We start from the raw sequence: 20,000 nt of genomic DNA on the forward strand, positions 1-20,000 counted from the left end.
CTACACAGTCATGAGTCAGCAGTGTGAACAGCAGGGGACTGAGCACACAGCCTTGTGGGGCCCGAGTGCTCAGTGTGGTGGTGCTGGAGGTGCAGTTCCCGATCCGTACTGACTGAGGCCTACCGGTCAGAAAGTCCAGGATCCAGTTGCAGAGGGAGGTGTTCAGGCCCAACAGGTTCAGCTTCCCAATAAGTTGTTGGGGGATGATAGTGTTGAATGCTGAGCTGAAATCTATGTACAGCATTCGAACATATGTGTCCTTCTTGTCCAAGTGTGTGAGGGCAAGATGGAGTGTAGTGGAGATGGCATCGTCCGTTTAGCGGTTAGGACGGTACGCAAATTGCAGTGGGTCCAGTGAGGAGGGCAGCAGGGTCTTAACGTGTATCATGACGAGCCGCTCAAAGCACTTCATGATGGTGGGGGTGAGTGCAACGGGACGGTAGTCATTGAGACAGGACACAGTAGACTTCTTGGGCATGGGGACGATGGTGGTGGCCTTGAAGCACGTGGGAACGACGGCGCTGCTCAGAGAGATGTTAAAGATGTCGGTGAGAACATCTGCCAGCTGTTCAGCACATTCTCTGAGCACTCTGCCTGGGATGTTGTCTGGTCCAGCAGCTTTACGTGGGTTGACTCCGCGTAGAGTTTTCCTTACCTCATCTGTAGTGAGACACAGCACCTGGTCGTTCGGAGGAGGGGTGGTCTTTCTCGCCGCCACGTCGTTCTGCCTGTCAAACCAAGCGTAAAAGTTGTTCAGCGCATCTGGGAGGGAGCCGTCACTGTCACAGGCAGGTGATGTCTTCCTGTAGTTTGTGATGGCTTGTAAGCCCTGCCACATGCGCCGTGTGTCGCCGCTGTCCCTGAAGTGATTGTGGATTCCCTGGGCGTGTGCGCACTTCGCCTCTCTGATGGCCCGAGAAAGTTTGGCCCTTGCTGTTCTGAGGGCCACTTTGTCTCCCGCTTTGAAGGCACACCCACACCTTAAAGCCACACCCGCACCTTAACCCACACCCACACCCTAAACCACACCCGCACCCGCACCTTAACCCACACCCACACCCTAAACCACACCCACACCCTATGGTCTGCAAAGACCCCTGGATCCCTGAGAAATGGTGGGACGAGGCGAGTAGTGCTGGAGGATGGGGGGAGGGGGGTGCGGTGCGGTGCGGGGTGTGATTAGAGCTGAGAGGGAAGTGGGTGCTGGGCCGGTTTTGGCGGAAGTGGGGTGGTGTGTGAGAACTTGGGCAGGTTGAACACTAGCTCAGTGGGCTCAGTGGTTAAGATGTCAGACTGCTGGTCAGAGGGTCACAGGTTCAAATCCCAGCACCACCGAGCTGTTGATGCCGGGGTGTCGATGCAAGACCCATCCAGGTTAATCACTCTTAAGTGAGGCTTTAACAATGACAGGATCAGTCTATCGGAGTGAACTTCAGAACTTATGCTGTAAAATTCCACTGATTAAACTGGACTCTGACCCCAGCTATGTGTGTGTGTGTGTGTGTGTGTGTCTGACCTGATGACGGCAGCTCCAGAGCCACAGTCGAAGCGGAATTCCACAGCTCCATGCACCAGGATGATGGACAGGAAGTCCTGGCTGTACTGGTCGTGGCTGTAGAGGAGAGTCCCATCCTGACTGGTGGGTTTGAAGGTGATGTGGAACTCCATGAAGGACAGGTACGAGTGTGTGTGCTGAGGCCAGGGGGCGCTGGTGTATGACCGCACACTCTCACTGAAGCGGGGCAGAGACACCACGAAGCCTGACATACAGAGGACGTGGGTCAGAGTTAAGGATGAGTGTGTGTGTATGTGTGTGTGTGTGTGTATGAGTGTGTGAGACTCACTCTCCTCGCAGTAAACTCCTCTGTATCCCAGAGGACAGAGGCAGATGTAACTGTCTGCACGCGTAGGGTAACACACTCCACCGTGCTTACACACCACATCTTCACACACACTGGTACTGCACTCACCTGTAACATACACACACACACACAATTCCACACGCTGTTATACTCTCCAGCATTGTGCACTTGTTCACATGTGTGTGTGTGTCTTACCAATGTCCGCTCCACTGAGGGCGTGTCCCTGAGGCCAGGGTCTGAGCTCAGTTGTCCTGCCATTGATTGACAGTCTCTGGACACACCCATGAAAGCTATGATTGGTTCCCACTGCCTTCATGAGCCAATAAACACTGGGAGCTCCGCCCAGAAACAGAGGAGTGCGGAACGTTATTTTACTGTAGTGACCCTATAACACACACACACACACACACACACACACCAACTTACTGTCATATATATACAAACAGTGGAACCTTGGATTTAGACCATAATTTTACTGAAAGCGGGCACATATGTCAAAGCACTTGTAAATTAAAGTAAATTTTCCCATAAGAAATAATGGAAACTCGAATTATTCGTTCCACAGCACAAAAAAATAAATACATAAAAATTATTAATACAAAATATAAAGTAAAAATAAAACAAATTAAACTGCACTTTACATTTAAAAAAAGTAAACATAAATCCCGACAGATAAGTGTTTCTGTTTGTGTGTGTGTCTGTGTGTGTGTGTGATGCTACACACACACACAGACCCCTTCTCATCTTACACAGTTACCCTTCCTCCACTCTTTTCACACACACACACGCGCACACAACGGAAACACTGTTTTATCGAAAAAATGAACAAGAAATCTCTCTAATGACACTCAATTGAGCGACAAACTAACGGAATCACTGCTGTAAAGTACAAATAAAACTAATTAACCTGAGCTTCACCTTTGAAAAGAATTGCGACAGAGCAGTGTTTCTGTGTAGAGCAGAGAGAAAGAGAGTGTGTGTGTGTGTGTGTGCGTGTGTGTGTGTGGCACAGTGTCCAATGACGTGCACGCACACCGACACAAAGAGCACCTGATACAAAGAGAGAAAATGGATCTTTAACGTCTCTAATGTGATGCTCTAATGTTGCTTTTGCTTTACACGCGCGCTGTACACACATACATACAGACATGAAATAAAAGATGTTTTACACACACACACACACACACACGTGGTCAGAGTGTTATAGTAAACAGTACATGCATGCACAGATGTTGATTATACCAGTAAGAGACGCGCACTAAGCAGTGTTGCTAACTATTTTCAATGGAAAGTAGCTAAAGTTTGCTCGAAAAATCGCCAAATGTCGCTAGATGACGTCATGCGTATATTTGCATATTGATGACGTAATTTTGCACATGCGCAGCTCATTCACATCTATGTCAGCTGCCATGCGGTCACAGGAATATGCTGCTCCTTTCAGCCGGAGCTCGCGCTCACTGATCAGAGCAGACACACAGGGAGATGAGTAACTGTACCGGGAAAGCAAGACCTCGCGCTTACAGGACAGTACTGGCGACATTGGAAAGTTGCTACGTTTTGTCCACAAGTCGCTAGATTTGTCGCTAGGCGCTTTTTTGAAATAAAAGTCGTCAAGGGAATCTGAAAAGTCGCTAAATTTAGCGACAAAATCGCTAAGGTGGCAACACTGGCGCTAAGACCCAGCAGGACAGACGATTACCCACAATTCCACAGTGCAAGAGAGAGAAAAACCGTTGACTCAATTATGATCACAAGACGCTGGGCGTCAAAACAAGAAGCGCATGCGTGATACATGATACTCGGTACTTGTAAACCAAGACTTGTTCGTTTTCCAAGTCAAAATTTATTAAAGATCTTTGCTCGTCTTGCAGAACACTCGCAAACCGCATTACTCACAATCCGAGGTTCTATTGTATATATATATATATATATACATATATATATATATATATATATATATATATATATATATATATGTGTGTGTGTGTGTGTGTGTGTGTGAGTGTGTGTATATGCACCAGTGAGCTTCCAGACACAGGGTTGTTGTTGTCGAGCCGAAGCCAGCCATTAACTCCGTCTCTAAACAAAGTGACTGTGTGCCACTGACCAATCACAACAGAGCTGTCACTCACAATCTGCCCTGCTCCGGTGCCACAGTCAAACCTGAACAGACACACAATGTATATCGATTTATTAACAGTGTGTAAAGATGTTTCAGGATGTTTTGAGAGGTAGAGGAGGTGTTGAGATGGTGGAGGAGGTGTTGAGGTGGTGGAAGAGGTGTTGAGGTGGTGGAGGAGGTGTTGAGGTGGTGGAGGAGGTGTTGAGGTGGTGGAAGAGGTGTTGAGGTGGTGGAAGAGGTGGTGTTGAGGTGGTGGAGGAGGTGTTGAGGTGGTGGAAGAGGTGTCGAGATGGTGGAAGAGGTGGTGGAGGACGTGTTGAGGTGGTGGAGGAGGTGTTAAGATGTTGGAAGAGGTGGTGAGGTGGTGGAAGAGGTGTTGAGGTGGTGGAGGAGGTGTTGAGGTGGTAGAGGAGGTTTTGAGGTGGTGGAGGAGGTGTTGAGGTGGTGGAGGAGGTGTTAAGATGGTGGAAGAGGTGTTGAGGTGGTAGAGGAGGTGTTAAGATGGTGGAGGAGGTGTTGAGGTGGTGGAGGAGGTGTTGAGGTGGTGGAGGATGTGTTAAGGTGGTGGAGGAGGTGTTAAGGTGGTGGAGGACGTGTTGAGGATAACAGGAAGTGGAGATGTAATAGAGAGGAATTGACCTGTAGTAAAGTTTCCTGTGCACCAGAGAGAGAGACATAAAATCCCCTCGACCGTGTTCATTCTCTCCACAGTACAACAACAGACCATCCTCAGAGTCCGCCTGACACACACACACACACACACACTAGTTTTAGTATAAACATGTTTTCATTGGCTGTGGACATTCTAATGGTAATATTACGTATATTATGTGATGAAAGTTATAAAGACACAAAGCGAGAGAAAGAGTGTGTGTGTGTAGGTTAAAGTGTTTGACCTTGAACTCCATGGTGATGATGAAACTCTGGTACGAGTTCTTCAGGGGCTCAAATGTCATGTGAGAAAATCCATAAAACCTCGGGAACCGGATTGACACACCTGCAGAAAACATACACAGACTCACACACACATACACAAACACACACGAATAAAGTAAATCCTATCGTTATAAAACATTAGCATGTTGGTCTTCAGCATGTCACCTTCAGAGCAGAGGTTTCCATGGTAACCGAGGTTGCAGTGACATCGTGATCCCCCTCTTTGGTAGTCGTTACTGCAGAAGCTGTTGGGGGGGCACCCTGAGTCATCACATGGCACAGAGTACACACGAGGCTCCGCCCCTGACCAGGGAGTGGGTATAGAGCTGCTAGCGGTACGAGGTGCTGTTGTAGGCAGGGTGGGGCGTGTGCTCGGTGCAGCAGTGGAGGTGGTTAATGTCCGAACGCCTGCCATGTAACCGTACTGAAGTGTGTTCTGAGGGGTGTTGTTGAGGAGAGGTGTGTTCTGAAATATTGTATTTCTGTAAATGACGTGTCCATCAGCAGAAGCGACGCTCGGTGGTCGGAGTTCAGAGCGAAGGTTCTTTATCGCAGGAACCGACACCAGCTGTAAACATGTAAGTGAGAAACATCACCGTACTGCAGAGACTTCAGCACTGGGGTAGATGAAGGTGTGCTGATGTCTGAATTACAGATCTAACCATCACCGCTCTCAGTCGCTCTGATGAGGGTCTGGTTAGATGCTCTGATGTATAAGTCTGATGAATAAATGTCTAAATACTAAGTCTGATTGATTAGTCTGAGTCTGATTGATTAGTCTGTTAACTGGGTGTCATGAGTGAGTTTGATAAATAAGACTCAGAGCATACCTCATCTATAAACACATCATCATCATCATCTGAGTCAACACCAAACCCTGCATCATCAGTGTAGAGATCCTGATCACCACTACCAACTTCACCTGGACCTGCCACACACACACACACACACAGACACACTATAAATGAGTACTTGGTAATACCCCAAATTATTCTTGTTAATTTTTGGAGGATTAGTGTGTGTGTGTGTGTGTGTGTGTGTGTGATTGGTGTGTACAGTATGTGATTGGTCTGTGGTGTGTGAGATTAAAGTGAATGTGATTGGTCAGTGGTGTGTGAGATTAAAGTGACTGTGATTGGTCAGTGGTGTGTGTGATTGGTGTGCATGATTAGTGTGTAGTGTAGTGGGCGGGGGTTACCCAGGGTGCTGGTGGGAGGGTTGGCTGGACTGGGTGGACTGACACCGTGCTGGTTTACAGATCTGATGATAAACTGGTACTTTGTTTGGGGAATCAGACCCTTTAGCACCATCGAGTTTGACTCCACCGGCTCGCGGATGATCGTCCAGTCTGAATCCATCTCTGGCCTGTCTCAGACACACACACATACACACACACCAGTAAATATGTAATATCACGGTAACATCTATCAAATAACTACAGCACACGCACATACACACACAGATTACCTGATGTACGCAACCAGGAAGTAACGCACAGGTGAGCTGCCCTGACTTTCGCCCAGTTGCCATGACAACGCTAATTCTGTGTCTGACAAGGCAACCACTGCAGCCTGGGAGGGAGGGGAGGGAGGCATACACACGTCTGACAGACAGACAGACAGACAGAGGGACAGACAGACATGAGATGAGATGCGAGGCAAAGAGCGAGTGAGACAGATTTATGTACAATGATAAATAATAATAAATGAGTTGAGGTAAGGGGCGGAGCATGTGCCCAGTGGGTGTAGTTTACCCTGGGAGGAGGTACAGACTCCCCTTGGCATGCTGGGACGTCCCCATGCTGCTCCATCATATGCAGCCACACTGACAGTGTACTGAGTCCCAACATCCAGCCCTCCAATCACCACGTCCTACACACACACACACACACACACACACACACACACATTTCTAAGTAGATTTATTGGTCTATTGTGATTATTACAGGGGTGAGTGATGAGATGTGATGATTTCTACTCACTAAACTCGACTGTCCAGCAAACCGCCTCTGTGATCATTTAAAAACAAACTGTTAGCTTGTACAGAAAGAACAAACACGCTACGCTAATTAGCACTGACACACAGGAACAGGAGAATGAAGTGAGAACACATACAGTGAGCAGTGTGTGTGCACTCAAAGGCACATCCAGGGTCATAGTGGGACTAGTGGAATGACCGTCTCTCATCTCCGCATAGAACACCTGCAAAACTCAAACACACAGACATGGACACAGATGTTTAGTAAGAGTAGGTTCTGGTGTTAACCTTCATCTATATATATATAAATATATATATAGTGTGTGTGTGTGTGTTTGTGTGTGTACCCTGTATCCAGTGATGGTCTTGTGTCTGTGTGGGATTTTCCATTGAATTCTGATTGCTGTGCAGTTTACTGTCTGCAGTTCCAAACCAGAAGGTGCACTCAGGCGATCTATAAAACACACACACACACACACACACACACACACACACACACACAATGCAGTGACTCAGGAAAATGATTTAGTATTACACACTGCCTTTGATATAGTAGACCATGACATCCTTCTCTCACGCTGAGAACACTTGGTGGGAATTAGGGCGACAGCTCTAGACTGGCTTCGATCCTATCTTCTCGATATACATTTGCAGTTAGCCTTTGTAATTTTGAGAGCTCATTAGCTCCTTTGACGTATGGGATCCCACAGGGTTCTGTCCTTGGCCCCCTTCTCTTCTCAGTGTATTTGTTGGCTATATACTGAGAAAACATGGCATCTTCTTTCACTGCTACACAGATGAGAGTCAGATCTATGTCCCATTAACACAGAAAGAAGGTTACTCTATTAGGGCTCTTTTAACATACCTAGAGAACATAAAGGTATGGTTATCCCTGATTCTTTAAATTGTATTAATATAATACTAAAGTTTTGGCGTATTGACTCCCAATACAGTTTTGAATTAATTTAAAAATTCTTTTGATTACACTTAAATGTTTACGTGGGCATGCCCCGCCCTACCCCTTAGACCTGCTTCGGCCACGTACCCCACACTGATCTCTCAGATCATTATACTACTCCTGACTGAATGCAAGCACACCCCTGTGATTGGGCTTCCTCTGTGGCTGAACCCAAATTGTGGAATAATCTACCTTTAACCATTTGTGAGGCCACATCACTGAGGGGGTTCAAATCTCATTTAATATGTTTTCCTTGGCTTTGATAAGATGTTGATTTTTTAGATGTGTGTGTGAAGTGATTGTTATTTATGATTTTTTATATTTTTTTATTATTTATGTGTAGCACTTTGGGGCATTTGTTGTAAAAGTGCTATACAAATAAAGTTGAAGTATGAACACCCTGGAAATGCAGTGATTCTGTAGAATGATTCAGTATAAACACACTGTAAAGTGATTCAGTAGAATACACGTTCCCCTTTACTGAAGAATGAGTTCCATTCTGTGAGCACGTTCGTAAGTTTTTTTTTCAACCTTGTTTTTTTTTTTTTTTAGAAATTTTGTTACAAAGCCTGCATGAACATTACAGAATATCAAGTTGTATATCATTACAGAGTATATTCCCCACCCCTACATTTATCCCAAAAAAAATAGCGTTTGAACAATAATGAATTCTAAAGTAATATACACAAATACAAGAAATTAAATAAATTATAAGAAAAGGTGTGTGTGTATATATATATATATATATATATATATATATATATATATATATACATACACCCACACACACACACATACACACACATATGAGAATTCAAATTACAGTCATTACGTACCATTCCACCTTATCTGTTTACATACTGCTTAAAAGGGAACCACACCTTTTTAGAAATCGCCGCTTTTTTTCTGATTTTATATGTTAATTTTTCAAGAGCAAGGCTGTCAGACATTTCTTTCGTCCACTGTAAAAGATCAGGCCTTTGGATGTTTTTCCATACTAAAGCAATCACACGTTTAGCTTCTTTTTGCTTGTATTTACTGACACATTCTCAGAATATATATACGCAATAAACACAGCTTTGGTTCCATAGGAATATTTTCAACGGTCATTTCATAAACCACACCAAGAACCTCCTTCCAGAACTTTTGCAGCTCTCTACACTCCCTCATACAATGAAACAATGTACCAACTTCATCCTTGCATTTTGTACACGTATCCAGAATGTTCGAATTAATCCTATGTAGTTTAACAGGGGTAATATATGCCCTCATCATCCATTTGTATTGTAGTATTCTACACCTAGTATTGATAGATTGGGTTTGAGCCGAAAGTCAGGCACGCTCCCATTCCTCAACAGTGATATGCACCTGTAAATCTCTCTTCCATGCTGAAAGATATGATCGAGAGCGTTCTTTTAACCCAGCCAGTAATGTCTTATATACTGTAACAAGGACACCATTCCCCTATCGTTCATGTGATTTAAAGTAATTTGTTCTCATATAAAGAGTTGGGGTTCCGAATAGGTTTTAATTCTTGAATATATATAACTTCTAATTTGAAGTTTTTAAAAAAATATTTTTGTGGAAGATCATATTTTAAAACTAACTGCTGAAAGGTCATGAATGTACCTCCTTCATATAGTTTTTTTTACCATCCATAATCTTTTCACCTGCCAGTTTTTAAACCCCATGTCATTTCTTCCAGGTATAAAATGGTTATTGCCCCATATTAGTGAGAAGGGAAAGATAGATATTGTCTCTTCCAAAAAACGAGTGAACCTCATGCCAAACTGATAGGGTATTCCTAAGAAAAGGGATTAAGGGTGGACTTTCTAAGTATTTTAACTTCTGCAGATTACTGTATATATATGATTGTAAGGGGAGTGGCAATTCTTCTTTCTCAATATCGACCCAGGATGGTTGGTTTTTGGAGAAGTAAAACATGGCAGTTCGGAGCTGTGCCGCCCAGTAGTATAGTTTAATGTTTGGTACTTGAAGTCCTCCTCAATCGTATGGTAGGTAAAGAAGAGAAAGGCGTAGCCGAGGTCGTTTATTATTCCATATAAACCTGGTAAAGGCTTTTTTGAGGGTAGAAAATAAGGTACAGTATTGGGTAGTGGAAGAGGAATAGATTGAAAGAGGTATAAAAATTTAGGCAAGATCAACATTTTAATTATACTTATATGTCCCGCTATGGAAATGGGCATTGTATTCCATTTTTCTAAAGATTCTATAACTCCCTTTAGTAAAGGGTCGTAATTAAAGGGGACTATTTCATCTATATTACAGTAGGTGTTGTTTTAATCCCTAAATATGTGAAACCACTCGAATCACTGGTAAATTGCATATGACTCAAGGGGGCTCTTCTGTCTTGATCATTTAATAAAAGTAGAATACTTTTACTATTATTGACTTTATAACCTGAAAATCTTCCACATTTTTTCATAATGTTTGTAAGAATAGAACAATGTCATCCGCAAACAGAGGTATGCGATGATCCCTCTCTCCTATCTTCATACCCTTTATGTCTGGATTTTTTCTAATAGTCATGGCCAAGGGTTCAATTGCAAACAAAAACAATAAAGGTGATAATGGGCACCCCTGCCTTGTACCTCTAGCCAGATTAAATAGTTTTGAAATATGATTATTTGTTATGACTTGAGCTATTGGTTTATTGTATAAAAGTTTAAGCCAAATTAAATATTTTGTTCCTAATCCAAAACGTTTAAGCGTCTCAAACAAATAGTTCCACTCAATTCTGTCAATCACTTTTTCAGCATCTAAAGACAAAATAGCATGATCTTTAGCATTTAGCTTTTTATATAAAAGAACTCTCTATAATTATCGTAGAGTTTAGAACTCTACGATAATTATAAATTATAATTATAATTTATAATTAATTATAAATTATTTTTTTATAAATTATATATAATTTATAATGAATTATAAATTATCTACGTATTATTAAAGGCTTGTCTGCCGAGAACAAATGCATTCTGATCGTCCATTATTACTTTTGGTATATGAATTTCAATCCTTTTAGCTAAAGCTTTACTTAATATTTTAGTATCACAGGACATGAGTGCGATAGGCCGATAAGATGCTCAGTCTGCTGGAGATTTGCTGGGTTTTAACACAAGAGTAATTAGTGCTGATCTTAATGAAAAGGGCAAGATTCCTGTTTCATATGATTCAGTATACATTTCAAGAAGATGGGGCATTAATTTTTTTAAAAAGGTTTTATAAATCTCAATTGGCAAGCTGTCAGACCCCAGCGCCTTTCCACTACTCATACTAATTTTGCTTCTTCTGCCAATTGGGGAGATTTCAGCTCATCAAAGGAGTTATTCTGGTCTACTACTGTATCCAAACATTCAGAGTCATGCAACCTTTCATAATATAATTTGAAAGACTTGTTAATTTCCATTGGATCCATTGATATTGGCCATCATCTAGCAGAATAGAATTTATAGCCCTACTTCTTTTTATATTTTTAGCCAATAGCTTCCCCCGATTTCTGACCTTGATCATCGTAGGACTGTTTTAACCACATCAAGACTGTAGCTATTTTATTACTAGTCAGCTCAATGTACTGTGCTTTTAATAAAAATATATTTTATTGTTCTCGGGGTCATCATGATCAAAAAGTTGTAATTCCAGTTCTTTAATTTGCTGAACAAGGTCTCCCAATTGTTTATAATATTCTTTAGATTTACTTTTTGTGTAGCTCATTATTTCACCTCATATATAGGCCTTAAAGGCTTCCCACTTCGTTGAAGCACTTGTCTGATCTGTATCAACACTAAAATATTCCTCTATTCTTTTGTCCATAAAATCTACAAATCAGGAACTTTGGAGCCAACTTGTTTGGAATCTAAATCTAAATGGAGTAGGTTTTAAGCTATTAAACTGTATTGTGAGTGAAATTGGAGCGCGGTCAGACAGTAAAATACTATCCTACCAGCATCTGTCTATTTTAGACAACAGAGTGCTAGAGAGCAGAAAATAATCAATCCTTGAGTAAGTAATATTCCCTTTTATTAGGATTTAAGTGTCTCCAGACCTCTGTTATATTTAAATCTTTTATAGAGTTTTTAATTATCTTCCTTGATTTCTGATGGCTGCTGTCTATGCCTGTAGATCAAGCTGTATATCCAATACACAATTAAAGTCCCCTCCAATTACACATTGTCCAGAGTATGTTGATATTGTATAGAAAAGGTTTTGATGGAAAGAGGGATCATCTTCATTAGGAGCATATATACCTATTAGTGTTACTTGTGTGTTCACAATCAAACCATTAAGAATTATAAACCTACCCCGTGGATCAATATGTTGTTTGTGCAGCTGAAAGGGAACCGATTTGTGGATAAGTATCATAATCCCTCGAGCATGAGAAGTACATGGAGCAGAGAAAACTTGTCCTGGCCACCTCTTTGAAACCTGAATTGTATCTTCTTTTAACAGATGAGTTTCTTGTAAAATTCTATGTTAACCTTTAGTTGCTTAATCCTTCCAAACACCTGTTTCAGTTTGTTCATCTTATTCAGTCCCCTTACATTCCAACTACTAAGTTTGAGCACTAACATACAAATTTAAGATTCAGTTATGTGAAATAAGGAATCTCTGTATCCAATAATTTGACTGTTTGTTTGAAGAACTGAGTATACACACAAAAACAAACAAACAAAAAAACACCAAAACACCACAATTAAATACCCATATAGACAACTGCACCAATAGAACCCCCATTCCAAACTTTGGTTATGGAAAACAGTAGATCCACAATTTCTGGAGCAATCCTATGTGAATCTGTAACCAACTTGAAAACGCTACAAATAATACGAATTAACCAAAAATCTATACCCTTATTAAGGTAAAAAGAAATAAGGAAATGTGGAATTTCCAGGTGTATGGTCAGAGAATTATGTATGAATAGAGAATTATAACAGCCAGGTTCAGTTTCAGTGCTTTTGGCAGTGTTTAATTTTCCTATTGTAAATAAGGTAAGCAAAACAACTGGTATGTTAGTTGAAATCTTCATGAATTTAGCTTCATTGACGTGGTAGTTGTCAGTCCCCGAATGAACTCTTTAACTTCTGAGACGGTCTTGAAGATTTGTCGTTTGTCTGCATGGGTCACTATCAGATGAGCAGGATAGAGCATTCTGTTCCTGATGTTCATGGACTTCAGCTGGGCTTTTACTCCATTAAAGCAGCGCTGGCATTGACGTGTCTCCGCTGACAGGTTCGGGGACAGGTTAACTCGCTGATCTCCGTAATGTAGCTCTTTTAATTTCCTGTCCGCTCTCAGTGTTTTTTCGCGATCTTTATAGTTCAGAAACTTCATCACTATTGGCCTGGGACGATTCACGTTGATTTGGCCAACCCGATGTGTCCATTTGATTATAGGAGTTGTGGACAAGCAATCTGTCAAAACTTTGGGGAGCCAGTCCTCAAGAAAAGCGCATGCATCCGAGCACTCCGTTTTCCGGTAGGCCGACCATCCTTAGATTTGAACGGCGCCCGCGATCTTCCAGGTCTTGAATCTTGTTGGTTAATGCGTCGACCGTCTGCTCCAGATTCTTAGCCTTCTGCTGGAGCGTAGTACCATCTTCCTCCGCTTGTGATATTCTGTCCTCGGCCTCGCCGATTCTTTTGGAGTGTGACATTAGCTCTGTTTTAAAGCCATTAATAGCTTGAAGCATATCGGATGTTGCCTAGTCATATCATCTCTTAATGACTGGCTGGCCAAAAGAATTGGATCTGTGGAGTCACTCCCATTAGCATCCCTCTGCTCGCTAGCTGTTAGCTTGCTTGTTTGTTCCCCATTGCCAGGGCCAGTTTGTGACTGAAATCTCGGCTGTTGCCCCAGCTTTATGTTTTTGGTGGCATAGTCAATTGCAGGGTTGTTTCTTTCAGCTTTATATAGTTTGAGGGTACGTTTTGGTCACTTTGCAGGATTAATTTAAAGAAAGTTAGCGCCAGCTCCAATTAGCGTGACCTAGCAGCTACACGCCATAACCGGAAGTCTCGTAAGTCTGATTTGTTTCTAAGTAAGTCTTATACGCCTTTGACATGACAATACAATGTAAAACATATCAATCCACCAAATCTGTCCCCTTTCCCAACACTGCCATCATGTCGTAAAAACCATAACTGTGCCTAAGGAAATTAATCTCACAATAAAATGGTGTCTCTGCGCCTTTAAATCACACGAGGGGGAATCACAGATGCCATTTTGTCCGCCCCCCAGACACACACATACAATCTACCGGACTTTAGACATTTTATACATTTACTTACAAATTAAAAATATTGTATATAATTATAAATATTGGTATCTGGTGCACTGTAGAGTCTATTTATACAATATTATACAATATAGTAGAGCTGCAGTCTATTCATATCTGTGGAAATTCGTAACTCGGACGTTCGTAAGTCGGGGACGAGCTGTAATTCACTATAAACACACTGTAAATGCAGTGATTGAGTAAACTGATTCAGTTGAAGGTGTAAGTGTTAGTGAGTGATTATAATGAGGAGTGAGATGTTGGGTCACTAACCTGTCCTCCTGTTGAGTGTGTGTCTCCTGGAGAGTGTCCGATCAAACACACACACCAGCACAAACACTAACACACTCATTAGTACAACACGTGTCTGACACACACTCGTCATTTCTACACTCGTACCTCCGAGTTGTAAAGTTTTAACTGCCTGAGTGACCCTGCATCCTGCAAAGGTCTTAGTCCATATGTGTGTGTTAAGAGGATCAGGAGTTTATCTCTGCAGAATGGGTGCGCACACACACACACACACACACACACACACACACACACGCACACACAGAGTGAGAGAGAGAGAGAGAGAGAGTACAGTGCCATGTTTTATATTTGAATTTATTAATGAATTAATTGACAGAACCCCAAATATAGAGAAACCAAGATGGTAAAAGAGCGCCCCCTATCTTCTCCACATGTGCTTACACTGGGATATGTGAAGAAAGAACTTCCCTGTGCTGTAGTGTGGCAAATAAAGATTTAACTTCTGTAAAATCCTCCAGTAAAACCAATGAGGCACTGCAGTGCATCAACCCCAACACCCCACCCCACCACACACACACACTCTCTTACATTTACAGGATGCTATTACTTATTACCGGTAGTACTTATTACACATTATGTGTGTGTGTGTGTGTGTTTGTGTGTGTGCATGTGTGTGTGTGTGTGTGTGAGACTAACAGCATGTAGGTTTTGAAGGCTGTCATGCAGAAGTCAGTCTGATGGGCAGCAGCACCCTGTGAGCCTGCAGGAGGTGAGGACAGTCAGGAGACTCCAGATCTGCCCCACCCCGGGGAGGAGGGGGGTGGTGGGCGGGGGATAGGCCTGGGGTAACTGAGGCAGGGCAGGGGGGAGGGTGTCGGGCGCATCACATTACTCACCTCCTGGGGCCATTCTGATATGAACAGTAGGGGGCGACACAGCACTAATGTATCCCTACACACTACTGTACATGAACGGTGTTGAAATAACTCATGTTTACAATCACAAACATAATAATAATAAAAAATAATGAATCCATTAGTTATTATGTAACTCCATGGTGAGGACGTCAGGTGTGAACTGTTTCAGGTGTTGCACACATAAATGTTTTGCAGCTCTGTGTGTGTGTGTGTTGGGGGAGTAATAAGGGTACACAATAAAACACACACACAAACACACAACACACACACACACAGGCTGCATACAAAATCTACAGTGTTGGGTGGACAAAATAACTTCTTGTTCTTACTTGTAGATTGGAATACAGCCAAAGTCTGTGTGTCTGTGTGTCTGTGTGTCTGTGTGTGTGTGTGTATGGGCAGGAGATTGGATAAAAAATAAATAAATAAAAAAACTAAAAAAAAACTAATATTCTAAGGAAGTGGTACGGAGCAGTTGTATATAAAGTTGGACACTCAGGAGACATCTGGTGTCTCACTCCCTGAAGAGTCACACTTTATTACACACTCCCTGTGTCACACTCAGTGCCCACTCAAACACTCCTGACACAATGAGGGGTTCATGGTAACAATGTTACTGCCTAAATACATATCACATACGCTTCAATGTGAACACACACACACACACACACACACACACACACACACACTAATAATCGTCCATCAGTGAGTGAGAGCTGACTTCCTGTTCATCCAGTCGCCTGCAGAGAGCAGTTATGAGCTCAACTCCACCCCTCTGACCTTTAACCCTCTGACCGCTAAACCTCTGACCTCTAGCCCTTTGATCTTTCCCTTTGATCTCTTCCTCTTAATGCTCTCTTTTGCAGCTTCATCCCATCTCTAACCTGAACAACTGCTCCCTCTAGCGCCCCCTCCTGTTGCTCTGTCTAACACTCCCTCTAACTGCTCCCTCCATCCATCCGCTGTGTGTTGTCTTCACTTCTCTTTAACTGGGACCCCCCTCTCCCCCCCCCTCTCTCTCTCTCCCTCTCCCCCTCTGATCTGTTCTGACACTCTCTCTCTCTCTCTCCCCCCCTCTCCCCTCATTAATTTTAATGCACAAAAATAATCTTAAAAAGAAATTCCAGGAACAACGTGACTTAAAAAAACACTGAAACTGTTTTAATAAAAGCAGGAGGAGTAAACGAGGGGTCACATGACCTGAAGAGCATGTGATCAAATTGGGATTTATAAACATTTCCTCTCTTTTGTGTAGTAATGATCTTTAAAAAGGAATAACTTGTGTATTAGTGTGTGTGTGTGTGTGTGGTCAGTGTGTGAAGCTGCTGCATTGCATTGTGGGACGCTGCTTCCCTCTTCTGGCGATTTCTTTTGTGCGTCTGAGAATGAACAGTAGAAGAATGCTAATCCAAACTTAGCGAGCATGCTAAAGTACGTCATCTAAATCAGCACGCTTTAGCTAGCAGTGTGTAACCCAGTCAATGCATGAATAAAGTGTGTGTTTAAATCACATCATTTTACTCCTAGCTAACTATTTAGCCACAATGCTAAATGGCAATGTTAAAGAAAATTAGCATTACATTCTACCTAGCGGTCTAAAACTATAAACACAGGTCTGTTAGTGACACACTAAGTCTTACTAAAAGGTTCTCACACACACACACACACACACACACACACAATCAAAAACAATTAGTACATAAATCAGAATACAACGTGACTAACTTTACTATTACAAAAATATTTTTGTTTAAAATTCTAAAAATATAAAACTAATTTACTGAGACTTGCTTTAGCCTTTGTGTGTGTGTGTGTGTGTGTGTGTGTGTGTGAAAGAGACAAAGAGAATAGGAGAGAGAGCAGTGACACAATCGGCTAGTCGGCTAACAGTTAGCGCAGCCCCGACAGCGATGTTAGAGCTTTGCTAATTGTGCGTGACGTAAAGTGATGCTGTACATTAGCATGCTGGTCCAGTTTAATCTGTGGTACTTCAGTGATCAGAAAACAAACAAAACAACACAATTCCTGACAAAATGGCGAGTCCACATTACCCACAATGCATCAGTGTTGAAGCAAAAGTGTTTTTTTCTCTGTGAGGGTTTGTGGTCGTCTCAGAGTCATTAACGCGTTTAGCTACATCCTGCTTTCGTGGTTGTGGATTTTGTCGTTGGTCTCGCACTCGTTCTCCTGAGAGACGGGCAGATACGGCACTTTCTCCCTCTCGCTCTCCTCAAGGACAGAGTCCCCGAGCTCGGCGTCGGCCGCACGGAGCTCGTGACGGGACAGGAACTCCACCACGCCGGCGCCGATCGAGTCACCCAGGACGTTAGTGGTGGTGCGCAAGCGATCTCTGAAACACGGAGAGGGAGAGGGAGACAGAGAGAGAGAGAGACAGAGAGAGGGAGAAAGAGGAGAGAGAGAGAGGGAGAAAGAGAGAGACAGAGAGAGAGAGAGAGGGAGAGAGGGAGAGAGACAAAGAGAGACAGAGACAGAGAGAGAGAGAGAAAGAGAAGAGAGAGAGAGAGGGAGAGAGAGAGAGAAAGAGGAGAGAGAGAGAGAGGGAGAGAGAGAGAGAAAGAGGAGAGAGAGAGAGAGAGAGGGAGAGAGACAAAGAGAGACACAGAGAGAGAGACAGAGAGAGAGAGGGAGAAAGAGGAGAGAGAGAGAGAGAGAGACAGAGAGAGACAGAGAGAGAGAGAGACAGAGAGAGAGAGGGAGAAAGAGGAGAGAGAGAGAGAGAGAGAGGGACAGAGACAAAGAGAGACAGAGAGAGAGAGGGGAGAGAGGGAGATCGGACAAAAATGAATACAAGGATAAAAAAGATGAGAGCGACATCTTTAACTCGATATAATGTAAACTGTTCATACTCCTGTAGGGTAACGATCATAATAAGATTCTTGTGTGTGTGTGTGTGTGTGTGTGTGTGTGTGTGTGTGTGTGTGTGTGTAAAGGTCAGAACTGGTTCATTGGATGTTGGAGTGATTATAAACAGATGGATTGTGGATAACACACACACACACACACACAAAATAACACACTTTGGTTCATAGCATTTGGTCAGGATTGCGAACACACAGTGGAAGTGAACTTACAGGAACCAATCAACTGCGATGATGAGAGTGATGTCATCAGTGGGCAGTCCTACAGAGGTGAGCACTATTACCATGGTAACCAGGCCGGCCTGGGGGATCCCTGCTGCACCGATGCTCGCCGCCGTCGCTGTGATGCTGATAATGTATTAACACAACAACAGTTTATTAACTGGAATTAGAATTGTGTGTGTGTGTGTGTGTGTGTGTGTGTGTGTGTGTGTGTGTGTGTGTGTACCTGACAGTAAGGATCTGGCCGAAGTTAAGGTCCATATTGTTGACCTGAGCGATGAAGATGGCTGCGAGCGCCTCGTACAGCGCCGTGCCGTCCATGTTGATGGTGGCTCCAACTGGCAGCACGAACCGCGTCACGCGCTTATCCACACCGTTAATCTCCTCCAGGCACTTGAAGGTGATGGGCAGAGTGGCAGAGCTGTGCACACACACACACACACACACACACACACAGCTTTTATCAGTTCTTTCCACTCGTGCAAGGTGTGCACATCAAAGCTAAGGAAATGTTCAGGTGTCCAGATGTGCAGGTGACGTGTAGTTAAGTACTGTACATGTACAGGTGTGCAGATGTTGTGCGGTGCAGGTGTCCAGATGTGCAGGTGTCGTGTAGTTAAGTACTGTACTTGTACAGGTGTGCAGATGTTGTGCGGTGCAGGTGTCCAGACGTGCCACTAACCTGGAGGAGGTGCCCAGTGCGGTAATGAGTGCCTGCAGGAGGCCTCCAATGAACACAAAGGGGTTTTTGCGCGTGACCAGGAAGTAGATGGTGGGCAGGACGAGGATGGCGTGGATGAGCAGGCCCACGATGACAGTGATGGTGTAGAGGCCCAGAGCTCCGCCCATCGCTGACAGGTCCTCCATCTCCAGGATCTTCCCTCCAATCAGGAAGAGAATGCCAACAGGAGCGTACCTGCCCAAAGGTCACCATCAGGACAATCAAACCAGTGTGACTCCAGCTGTCTGTGGTTTTATTTATTAACTCAGGGGAAATCATACATACACCTCCTAATTTATTTCTTCTTATTGTTTATTTATTGTTTACTGAATAAAAAATACTTACTAGCTTTTGTCAGTAGGTACTGTACCTACTCCCAGGTGACTCTGTTTACACATACAATTTAAAACGTGATCCCAGACCATGTGTATTATTCTCTGATTTGTGTAGATATTGATATCGTTGTGTATCTCTGGGTGACGTTATATGAATATATACAAAAATACTGGAACAGCAGTCGCCTGCAGTAGGTCCGTGCTGAAGGACAGGCAGCCAATCGTAGTTCTGCAAACCTGCGATTATCGCCTCATGACCCCGTGCCTTCATGCCAGCTGGACGCTGCTCCTGTCCCACACTCACACACACCCTACACTCTCTACACTTCATTTCTATCCGCTCTCTTCCCATTTGCCTCACTTTCAATTCATCATGAGAAAACCTATCAGTGCTGCTGCACAAGCTGTAGGACGTCCCGGAAAACAGAGGAACTGCTGAAGGAACCACAGTCCACTGTTAGCAGACGACTGTGAGATAATACACAAAGAGACCAAAGCACACGATGTAAACATCTCACCCGCAGTGA

At 43.3% G+C, this 20,000-nt stretch overlaps 3 protein-coding genes across 5 annotated transcripts in view; 1 reads left to right on the forward strand and 2 right to left on the reverse strand.

Annotated features, from left to right (window-relative positions):
• Positions 1-14,565, reverse strand: part of LOC128509282 (pikachurin) — a 23,579-nt gene extending 9,014 nt beyond the window's left edge. The window contains exons 1-15 of the mRNA XM_053480935.1: positions 14,421-14,565; positions 7,245-7,351; positions 7,035-7,121; positions 6,902-6,928; positions 6,674-6,791; positions 6,388-6,523; positions 6,119-6,285; positions 5,751-5,848; positions 5,086-5,488; positions 4,881-4,981; positions 4,624-4,724; positions 3,881-4,025; positions 2,058-2,247; positions 1,845-1,970; positions 1,517-1,760 (exon numbers count right to left, since the gene is read on the reverse strand). Coding sequence (XP_053336910.1) covers positions 1,517-1,760; positions 1,845-1,970; positions 2,058-2,247; positions 3,881-4,025; positions 4,624-4,724; positions 4,881-4,981; positions 5,086-5,488; positions 5,751-5,848; positions 6,119-6,285; positions 6,388-6,523; positions 6,674-6,791; positions 6,902-6,928; positions 7,035-7,121; positions 7,245-7,351; positions 14,421-14,532 — 2,162 coding nt within the window. The 5' untranslated portion in view covers positions 14,533-14,565. The remainder of the gene's footprint in view (positions 1-1,516; positions 1,761-1,844; positions 1,971-2,057; positions 2,248-3,880; positions 4,026-4,623; positions 4,725-4,880; positions 4,982-5,085; positions 5,489-5,750; positions 5,849-6,118; positions 6,286-6,387; positions 6,524-6,673; positions 6,792-6,901; positions 6,929-7,034; positions 7,122-7,244; positions 7,352-14,420) is intronic.
• Positions 1-20,000, forward strand: part of LOC128509285 (serine protease FAM111A-like) — a 107,380-nt gene that overhangs the window by 42,311 nt on the left and 45,069 nt on the right. The window lies entirely within an intron of this gene.
• slc1a3a (solute carrier family 1 member 3a) overlaps positions 17,021-20,000 on the reverse strand; it is a 9,392-nt gene continuing 6,412 nt past the window's right edge. For all 3 annotated transcript variants that reach the window (XM_053480942.1, XM_053480943.1, XM_053480944.1), the window contains exons 7-10: positions 19,100-19,333; positions 18,644-18,838; positions 18,409-18,543; positions 17,021-17,666 (exon numbers count right to left, since the gene is read on the reverse strand). In XM_053480942.1, coding sequence (XP_053336917.1) covers positions 17,450-17,666; positions 18,409-18,543; positions 18,644-18,838; positions 19,100-19,333 — 781 coding nt within the window. In that variant the 3' untranslated portion in view covers positions 17,021-17,449. The remainder of the gene's footprint in view (positions 17,667-18,408; positions 18,544-18,643; positions 18,839-19,099; positions 19,334-20,000) is intronic.

The sequence above is a fragment of the Clarias gariepinus genome, chromosome 21 (genome assembly GCF_024256425.1).
Source record: "Clarias gariepinus isolate MV-2021 ecotype Netherlands chromosome 21, CGAR_prim_01v2, whole genome shotgun sequence".
Taxonomy (NCBI): domain Eukaryota; kingdom Metazoa; phylum Chordata; class Actinopteri; order Siluriformes; family Clariidae; genus Clarias; species Clarias gariepinus.